Source organism: Sitodiplosis mosellana, unplaced genomic scaffold (genome assembly GCF_009176505.1).
Source record: "Sitodiplosis mosellana isolate CC-2019 unplaced genomic scaffold, AAFC_SMos_1.0 Smas_scaffold_30, whole genome shotgun sequence".
Taxonomy (NCBI): Eukaryota; Metazoa; Arthropoda; class Insecta; order Diptera; family Cecidomyiidae; genus Sitodiplosis; species Sitodiplosis mosellana.
The window spans coordinates 1,561,764-1,572,603 of record NW_022595272.1 but is presented as its reverse complement, the minus strand read 5'-3'; the positions used below and the strand labels follow the sequence as shown (position 1 = coordinate 1,572,603).

General features: G+C 35.4%; 2 protein-coding genes across 2 annotated transcripts in view; both read right to left on the bottom strand.

The window, feature by feature from the left end:
• LOC129569261 (protein drumstick) overlaps positions 1-10,840 on the bottom strand; it is a 141,439-nt gene that overhangs the window by 35,190 nt on the left and 95,409 nt on the right. The gene's annotated exons all lie outside the window — the stretch shown is intronic.
• On the bottom strand, positions 7,450-9,122 carry LOC129569294 (uncharacterized). The gene is made up of 3 exons (XM_055448025.1): positions 9,006-9,122; positions 8,202-8,858; positions 7,450-8,115 (listed from the first exon to the last, which is right to left on the bottom strand). The coding sequence occupies exons 2-3, from the start codon at positions 8,841-8,843 to the stop codon at positions 7,450-7,452; spliced, it is 1,308 nt and encodes a 435-aa protein (XP_055304000.1). The 5' UTR covers positions 8,844-8,858; positions 9,006-9,122.

The following is a 10,840-nucleotide window of genomic DNA, read 5'->3' as shown; positions in this document are numbered from 1 at the left end:
CCTGAAAAACGTATGAATAAACAGAATGCAAAATGATCTCTGGCATGTAATATATATGAATATGAACTGTCAAAAGCGGTGAAAAGGAAAATGGCCGCCATTACAGCTGTTCATACCGGTTCATACCCAATGTATGTTATGTACATACGCATAAAAACAAAGTTTTTAAATTTAATACATTTTGATACAGAATGTATTTCTTTTTATTTCAAAATATTTATCAGAAATAAATGTCTTAATAACAGCGAGAAATGTAGTGTCGATATACTCCATTATTGTTTACACGAAGTTTCCAAACGTTGCCAAAGAAGGTAATGTAATTCAGGAGTAATGAGATTTGTTCATTAGTATTCAAAGTGAATGCGTCATAGATTGATTTATCATTTATGTTTTACTGTCGGAATTTTTCCAAAAAAACGAATGAATTTATTCTTTCAAATTTTACAATTTATTAGTCGGTAATAGCAAGCACCCATGCGTATTATATTAAACTAATCATTTCAGTTGGTGTTTATTCAATTGTATAGGTACTTAAAATGTATTTTACAAATCTGACAGAATCTGACAGTTGCGGCGAGACTACGGGGGTAGGGGGCGCCATGAGTATCAAATCTCTACAGTTCATGGCTTATCATGAAAGAGGAGATTTCTTTGACTTCAAAATGGTCAAAGACGAGTATCTATTAATTTTTGGTGGTTTATTTAGATTTTTAGCTTTTTCACGAAACTGATAAGAGATAATGACTTAATGTCTTCGGCAAACTTCGAGCGCAAGATCTAACTCTGAACGAATATTTCATATAAATACGTATTACCACGTATAAATTTTGTGCATATTTCTAATATAACTCGCGTATACGCCGTATATTTTAACCATTTCGCATATAAACCATTTTGTATAAATAGAGATAAAAGCCCCTAGTAAACGGTTCAACACATGAAGGTCAGATTTTAGTTGCTGGTGAGCCGATATTAACCTCATACTTCGTTTTGGAAAGTTGGTGGATTCAATGGAAAAACAAGACCGTTCTTTTTGCGTTATTTAAAATGGTTTTTCTTACGTTAATTTGATTTTTCCATCAAATTATTCATTCAAGCACTACATGGAATGTAGTTTCAATCGAAGTATACATTTCTGTATTTTATGAAAATTATTTTAATCAAAATCAATAATGTTCGACCCGGACTGTATTTTTTCTGGAGATTATAAAATTGAAGAGGTCAAGAAGAAGATAGAAGCTCAGTTCATTGGTTATGTTTATACTATAACCCTGTTGATCTTATGATATATGTATATGATAGTTTCAATAGAAAAATAGTGTCAAAAGAACAACTGGAAGTAATTAAAAGACTATATCCATTTTTAAACGATCCCAAAAATTATATACGTTTCAAAGATTCTTTTGTTTCTCAAGAAGATGACATTTCTTGTGGGGTAACTGCATTATTCAATTTATTAATAATTGTTAAAGGAGTCAAAAAGTTCATTGAACAAATCTTTCACGAAATTGCCGTACATTGATAAAATTAAATCTATAAGAGAAACATTGAAAAATTTAGTTATTAATCATATAATGCTCAAGACAAGTGCTGTTTTTTTGCTCAGGATAAATTTTCGAAATTTTCCCAATGGGAGCAAAAGGATTTTTGGTCGGTATGGCTCGCTAGGCCACACCAAATTCGCCACCATTTATCCGGGTCGATAGTCCTCATAGGTAGGAAAAATTGACTCTCGTATGTGGAAGATTTATCCGCGGAGATTATACATTATATAACATGGAAAATATACAACTTATCATATAAGTTTATATGTGTTAGAATTCTTATTTTCGTAATTAGGCGTAATTGCTTTATTTCAAATTTGAATTTTATTTCTAATTCAAATTAGAACTTTGGATAGAAAAAAGAATTAATTTTCGATCCAAAAAAATGGCCTAAAGAGTCTTAAAATTTTCTCGAGAAAAAAAAAACAAATGCAATTGCCTATATTCCATGTAGTGCTAAAAAATGTTTTTCAAATTTTTTGTCAGTGGTGTTAGAAAAATGGTTGAAAATGGCCTCTTACGATGTTTTTATCTTCGACAACTAACATTTTTTCGTCAAAAAAATATGGGTCGCTGAACACTTGAACACCAGTTTTCCTACAAATTTGGTCTCAAATCGACATTTCTTCATAAAACTATCGATTGATTGAAAGATTGATACAAAATCACATTTATGGCATAAAAACCCCTCATACAATGGAACTGAAGCCTATGGACGTGATTTGCTCATTTAGTTTGACGCTCACTCGACACCTCGTCACACAGTTCTTTTGAATATAAGAGCGTCGTACGTGTGTATTATTTCCCCTTTGAACTATAACGAACTGTGTGTGATGAAGCGTCGCGCGCATGTAGTAGTATCGTTCTGCCTTACAATGTACATACCGAGCATCAGACCAACCGTTCTTAGTGTCGACGCCAACTATGCTCGAGCGCATATTTTCTATGGAGATACAACAGCGAACACAGTTACCATTTGGTCTGGTATTTTGTTATTAAGTTAGTTTAAGTAACCTAAGAGTAAGTAAAGTCATAGAGTAAAATGGGAGAAATTAAGAACTGCCCAAAAAAGTGTCCAACAAAAATTCGTTATTTAACGCATTTCGTTCTTTTTCATAAAATACGATTGCACACATTGAATTTTGTCATATGTCATGCTCAGTCATTAGTGCGTACATTGAGAACAAGATGCGAATTTTGATCATAAAAAATATTGAAAATAATGATGAATTTGGGTTCTAATAATACGCAAATTTTTTGAAAGGGGTGTTTTTGAACTGCCCAAAACCAATTTTAGACGTAAAAGTAAAGCCACTGTTAAGTATTGACTCAATACTATTGAGCTTCACGTCAAGTCCAAGAACAAATATAACCTCTGTCAAAAACACCGATCTGCCATCTACACTGTGAATCTGTCATTGTGTACATATTAAGCAGACACTGTCGATGCGTTTACTTGTGTGTGTATTATTATGAACGACAATCTTAACATTCAATATGTGTAAGATGATAGCTTTAAATCTCACTGGATAGATGGCGACTAAGGTGTATACGTCAAATCTTTATAATGTATTTATATGGGAACAAAGCGAGTTTGATGTTGAGCTGCAATGGAAATAAAGACGCTAAATAGAACACGACCGATTGTGTGACTGCTTTATTAGACTGCTCCAAAAAAAAAAGTTGTCCCTCATCCAAAAGGCCCGGGCAGTTTCGAAAAATATACCTCAAAAAAATAGATTTTATCTAAAAAAAATCATATGGGTACCATATAAAAACCCATGGCAAGCCCCATATCAAAATTTTCATGACAGCGATTTCGGAAGCCAATTCATATCGCAACATTTCGACCTAAATCATTTTTCCAGCCAATTATCGGCAAAAACTGATGTTAAGGTTTTGTTTGGCTCGTCAATATCTACAACTTTTACCAAGACATCAGGCCTTGAAAAGGCATTCTGGGCCAGTTACAGTGTAAAATGACCAAAAAAATGGCAATTTTTCGGCATTTTTTGCAGTTTTCGCTCTACTGGTCACCCAGGTGGTAGACTTTTGTTCAGTTTTTGACTTGTGTCATGTAGTCAAAATTATATTGGGAGTTCATTTTTGTGATTGACATGTTCAACAAAATTGTAGCTCTTGATAAGTAGAGTAAATTTGACCAAGACATGAAGTAAAAATAATTTACAATTTCTGAGTTCTAACCTCAAATGTCAAATATTTGGTGTCATTTCGATAGCAGCTGTCATACTTTCACGACTGTATCTCTTGAAGTACTTGGAATATTTGGTCGGTTATTATTGCATTTTGTTGATCTAATTACAATCTTTCAAATGCCGTCTATTATGCTTCAATATCTTTCTTGGTTCAAGAAATATTCGTATGTGTTGAAGATGACAGAAGTGAAATGAACCCGTGAGCATAAAAACGACTTATTAAACAATCGCCGAACAAAACGATACAAGAAAAAACTACCAAACAAAACACACGTTAAAAACGTAAGACAGCAGGACGGTACCGTTCAAAACGAAACTCCGCTGTGCTACACATTACCGCTGTGGTACGTTTTGTTCGGTAGTTTTTTCTTGTATCGTTTTGTTCTGCGATTGTTTAATAAGTCGTTTTTATGCTCACGGGTTCAAATATGATAAAAAAGTTTGACCGCCTCCATTTCTGAAACAACGGTCCAAGGTGGAGCAAGCCATAAACATTATTTCGAATCTTCGCGAGCCTGTGCATGAAGCTGTGTCTCTAGTTTTCAATTGTCATTGAAGTTGGTCCATTTATATAAATATATAACGAAATGTCCTCTCAATCTTGTCCAATGCTAATTTGACATCGGTTTACATTTTTGAGAAAAAATCACGAAATTCAAAAATATTCACTAAATTTCCTCTAGATTCTTTTAGTTCACATTATTTTGCAATAAATAGAACAAATGTTTGAATAATAAAAACTAATTACGTTCATGGAATAATCATTGGTAAATTTTTTTCGAGGTTGTCCTCTCAATTTTATCCAAGAGTGTATGTTAATAATTATTATGTACTAGCCAAATAGAATTCGCCGAGTTGCACTATTTTCAAAACTTCGGGTTATTGTCGCTATATTTGTCATTACTTCAATTCTTGTGTCATTCTCGGCTTCTTGCCAGAGGACGGCCTTTAATACGGAAACGTCAAAAGTGAGCATACAATACACCACCGGCGGTGGGATTTGTCAAATGTATTATATACGATACATTGCGCCACTATCAAAGCGATTCATATAATGACATGTATTCTATTTAATACATTTATAATTGCGATTCTCACCACCAGGTACTTGGTGCATGCACCGTCACAATCGCGTACTCCTCCAAAGGCCGTCCTCTGTTTCTTGCGTCATCTCTCGTATGTTAATTTTTTTCGCAATTAATCTTTTTTGAGTCTTAAATTCGATAGCTATTAATATGTCACTGACCTGACAACAAATCAATCTAGCTACTTTGATTCGAATCCACAATACAACCGTTTGTTTTTTGGATTGGAAGATTACAATTTTGGCGACGTATTTGGAGTTTGCCTTACATTTTGCCAAAATTCAATTATGGTAACTCATTTTCTGTTCCACCGCATAAACAACAATAAACATTAGAAACCATTAATACCTTTCTGTGTCTGGTCGTTTTTAAATCAGTATTTCAAGCTTGATTCTCTTTCAAGCTACTCTATCTCTATCTTGAGCCAATCTACGTGTGTCTTCTCTCCATTTTAAGTATCTTTCATTCAAAACAAATTTCACTCATGTATGGTTTGTCCTGATGCGAAGTAAAAAAAGATGCTGGAAACAAACACTTTTTTTTCCCATACATTTGCGAAAATTTGTTTCCATGTTTCCAGTAAAATGTTTCCTAGTGTGACTGCACCCTTAATTTTTTCAATTTTTTTATTTTTAAATGAAATCAAATCTCTTTTACAACAATACGCATTTAATATTTCATTGCCATCAATCCACATTAATGTAATATGGAGAAACAATGAAACAAATTTTTTTCGTCAAACTCCAAAAAGTTTAATTCGAAAATCAAAACTGCATTTATAAGATGACTCTTGAGGCTGCGCGAAATCAAACGGAAAGCATAACAATAGAACCATGAATTGAAAAAAGGAGAGATAACTGGCTACATACACACACACACACACAGACGAACATTCAGTTTTATATATATAGATGAAAACATACCTCATATATCCCAAAAAAAACATATCCGTGAATTCGAACCCTCATTTCCCAGTCGACTTTTACGTATTTGAGATATATGGAGATATGGAGAACAAACAATAAAAATTAAATTGATGTACGAACAGACAGTAGTAGACTGTAAAATGTTTAAACTCACGATTTCCCGGCGTTCCTGGCATCATACCCGATCCGGTATTTGCTTACAATTTTGCGGCAATGCTATTGTTTGATTTTACATAAATTCCACGGCTGTCTGCTGTTGTCACTGATTCACCGTTCTGAAGAATAAATCGAGTTTTTTTAGTCAGTATCGGCGCGGCAATTTTCGTTTCTACCCAGAAATATAGCTTTTCCAACAACAAAACGACGCTTGTGTTTTTTTTTGCATTACATGAAATGTAGAGCTACTAATCTGCTTTTTTTTCTAAATACTTTTTGAGTGTTGAAACAAATTATGGTGAATTTGAATTTTATGCTCATATTATTTATTTAATTTAAACCAAAGGCAGTATATTTCAAAAAAGAAATTAAACCAAGATCTTGTAATTCATTTTGCAAATAAATATATTACTTCAAAGTTACTTTGATGAAATACATTTCATGTAGTGCGCCAAAAAATAGTTTGTTGTGAAACAACAAAATAGATTATTTAACTAAAAACTCAAATAGATTGAATCACTTGAATGTTGACGTTGGCAACAGGATTTCGCTTCTATTTATTCCAAATTTTAGGCTAGAACAGCTGCCGCAAGAGCACCAAACAACAAATATTGAGAATAAATCCTCAGTTTAACATAGAACAACGAAACACTAGGCGAACACAGACGCCATTTCTAAAATTTCAAAATGTCATCGACGCGCTATCGTCAGACCCTTTGCCGTTTGTCATCATTCAAGCAGTGGCGCTGCTGTTCTCAGGCTCAACAGGCGTTTTTTAGGGGAAAATATCAATTGGTCGTACGCTATTATCTATTATTGGATTTTCATCGCTATTCATTGGTATATCGGTTTGAATTGGTCAAATAAATTGGGTGGGTCAAAAAACGTCATAAAACAAACAAAATTCGGCATAAAAATTACAAAAAACGTCATAATATTTACAAAATGTGTTATAAATTTTACCGAAATTCGTCATAAATATTATCAAAAATTTCACTAAAATCGTCATTAAAACACCCCGAATTCGTAATAAAATTCCCGAAAAACGTCATAAATATAACGCAAAAACCGTCATAAAATTCACAAAAAACGTTGTATAATTCTCAAAAATCGTCATAAATGTAATGCAAAAACCGTCATAAAGATTAGCTTATGTCTAACAGAAAAGTGTCCATACACTTTTTTACTCCTCGTGAGCCAAGGAATCTGTGGCAGGGATATCGTGCAATAATTATGAAACAAACTGTATGGCTCAAATTTGGCACTAGAGAGGCTTTAATGGGAAAAACTGAAAATTGCTCTCAATTTGCAAGTGGCTATTTCTCTGTAGACATTTGGAGCGAAAATCAAATGGTCGACTAGATGAAATGAAAGAAGAAAACCTTGACTCTTATTTAATCCATATACTACTTTATTTTATAATGATGAATGAGTTCATGAGTGAAATATGAAAATTGAAAATTGAAAATTGAAAAAAAAGTCGTGTGGCGTGTTTCACGTGTCGTGTGCCGTGTGCCGTCTGTCAATTGAATTTCTTGATGTCTGCATCAAATGGACGGGCTGGCCAATTACGGGATCGTACATCCAAATCACTCGGAATTACGTAATTTTTGTGACGATCGTCGAATGCGATTTGACTTCTGGCCGTTCCGCTGGCACCGAACACTTCAATCGAAAGACTGAGATCGACTCCACTTCCTTCTCGGAGGAAAAGAACGGCCGGTGTGTTATGCTCGAAGTCTTTCAGCACAGTGTCTACGCTCACGGCTCGTCCACTATGCACAGCAACGACAGTACGATCGCTGGAAGTCAGAAAAACGATTTTTTCGACAAGATTGTTGTTTTTTTCCTTCAGTACAATCGGCATTCGAATCGGCGTCAGAACAGCGAACTTTGAACTGGACATTGGCTTGATGCAAACGTCAGCAGCTGCCGAGAACAGGTCGATTCCGACTTGAATTTGCTGTACGCATTGATCAAGAGCATGAAAGATTTTGGTGTTTGCTGAGACGATGTAACGAATCGCAGGAATACGAATATACCGGTCGACGAAATCGCTGCGGAATCGATTCTTGAAGCTGCAACTTTTCACGTGGTCATTATCATGCCGAATAGGCGTGTGGCATTCGTAGCATCTGTCCAAACTACGACTTTCAACATCGGATGCGTTTCGGGCACGTTCAGCCAGCTAAAGAAAAATATATGCGATTTTAGTTTTCAAATTCACAATGTGAATTTCTCATTCAACAATTGCAAAAGCAATGATGGGGTTACCTCTGCTGTTAATGCTATCAGTGCATCGGGGATACGGAACATTTTACGAGTCGTATCGTATCGAATTTCGTGTCGGTCGCCCAAAGGGAAACGATAGACCGTAAGACACAGATTTTCCCGAGCCACCATGCCCAGAACCAGTGTGGTTTTGCTGTGTTGTCGTTGCGTTGTTGGATCAAACGGTTCATCAAGACTCGATCCAATAATCATTTGGTCTTTTGACGTTGAAAGCATGAGTTTTTCGTGGAACGTTTCATTTTTGTCACCATCTTGTTTGACTACCACCACCACACGAATTGGTGTGAATGATGTGGTAAGAATGGCCAGGTCCAAATCTGTTTTGAATCGCAGAACAGCATCTGATTGGGGAGAGTACATCTCAATCTCTTCACCGGTTTTGCGCCAATTATTGTCCGTCAAGAATCGAAATGCGTTGTTGCAACCAATGATGAATCGTTCAATGAGCGGCTTCACGTATACGTCTTCGAACGGCTTGAAATACCAAGCTTTGTTGCCACAGATCTGTGAATGGTTCGATAAACGTCGGATAAAGTTGAAACAGTCCGGGCAATGTTGCGGCTTCTTGTCTGGACAATCGCTGGTCAGGTGTGCTCTGAAGCAAATGACACAATCTGTATCCATGATTGCTGAAATCAGCTAAAAGAGAACAAACGAAACTTGCTTATTTGACACCCAACTAATCGACTTCGTGAACGATGCGATGCGATACGATGCAAAGTGGAAGAAACTCCAACACAATGTTTTTCCAGAACCGATACATCAAAAGCAGATGAATGATCTTACCTTGACGTTTTTTCCGTAAAATACGCTTCGAATTTGTCGTCGACGAATGTTTTATCTGGAATCTGAGGCCAATTGTATTTATATTTCCACAAAATTATTGAGCGTCTTGAAATTTTCCGTCTACCGCGTTTTGTTTGACAGCTTATGTTTGACAGCAGAAACCATCTGAATACGAGACCACATCGCTGCGTTGGGGTATGTTCACATTTCGCACTCGATACGATACGAAATACGTTAAAACACTCTCAAATATGCAGAAAATAGATTTGTTCACATTAAACAGAAAAAATGATGACAAAAGAAATTATGAAATTCAAGAAATTCACGAAATTTGCCAATCGTTCTCGTTTGCGTAGCAAATAAATAAAAATTGCAATTTTTGTCCTTTAATGGGAAAAAACTGAAAATTGCTCTCAATTTGCAAGTGGCTATTTCTCTGTAGACATTTGGAGCGAAAATCAAATGGTCGACCAGATGAAATGAAAGAAGAAAACCTTGACTCTTATTTAATCCATATACTACTTTATTTTATAATTTAATAATTTAATTATTAAATATTAATATTTAGATATTGAAGATTTGCAATTCGTATCGTTTGTCGTAATTCAATTAATTTTGTTTCATGAGTGCTGTCGCAGTACGTTTTGGCCTTCCAGGTTTTCTTCGTGTCGGCATAAGAAGTGTCGGCTTTGTTGATTCTGGGATTTCAACGCCATGGTGACGAATTCCAATGGCTATTATGTGCTTGCACATGTGCTCTTTGAAAAACGCAGCACATGTGCATGTCGATTGCGTTTTCCAACTGTCTAATGAAAATTTCACGATATAAAATTGTTGGTAACCATGAATGAGAAATTCATCAAATGACTTCCACCTCATTTGCACAAGCGTTTTGTAGTACGTCTCGTTTGCGTGTTCGTCTAAGCATGCGCTCGATGGAACCGAGTAAAGGTCCATATTCGAGCCGGGTTGCTTTTTGGCTTTGAAAGCTTTGAATTTTTGCGCTACCATTAAAGCTGCTTTTTCGAATGCAACTTTCTTTATAGTAGGCTCTGTTGCCAATGAACGTTCACGTTTCGAAAATTCGTTTGATACTGTTGATGTCATTTCTTTCATTGTAACCAAAAATTGATTCAATGGCAAGCGTCTACGTAACGTGATTTTCTTCTTTATTGTGGCATTGTGGCTTTCTTGGCCGTTATTTGTTGATGGAGTGTAGTCGGCAGCGCCTTCAAACCAATTGGAATGTGGTCCAAGCCACTCTTTTTCGAAATACGAAACGAAATCGGATTCGATGAGGCGCCATTTATCACAAAACAGTTTGGACATCATATTAAACGTTATACGGTTCGGTGCTAGTTGCATTTTGCGTATGTCGTCAATTATTAATTGTTTGTTGGTTTTAGATATCAATGACAATCAGTATTTGACACTTCAAAAAGGAAGTACTAGATCTTCAGCTACACATTACACACCGAATGGTTCCACATTCAAGACTACTTTCCGATTTCCATTGTCCATTTCTCTGATTGTGATCTGACTTGGTATTTACTACAAGCCCAGTCTATGTCATTTGAATTACCGTTTCTCAAGTATTTGTTTGTTTTTCAATTAAAAAGTCACTCTAAAACATGCCAATAGTAATATTATGATTCAGTTTTGTTTATTTGTCCTTTGCTTTTATTTTATTGAATGAAATTTGCTTAGAATATTCTTAATCATGAATATAATCAATCGTTGCATCGTCGTTGGATATGTCATCGCTCTAAACTCATTGTTGAGTTCTTTGGTCGTCCTGGTTTTTTTCTGGGTGCGATCAGTAATGGGTTTGCATT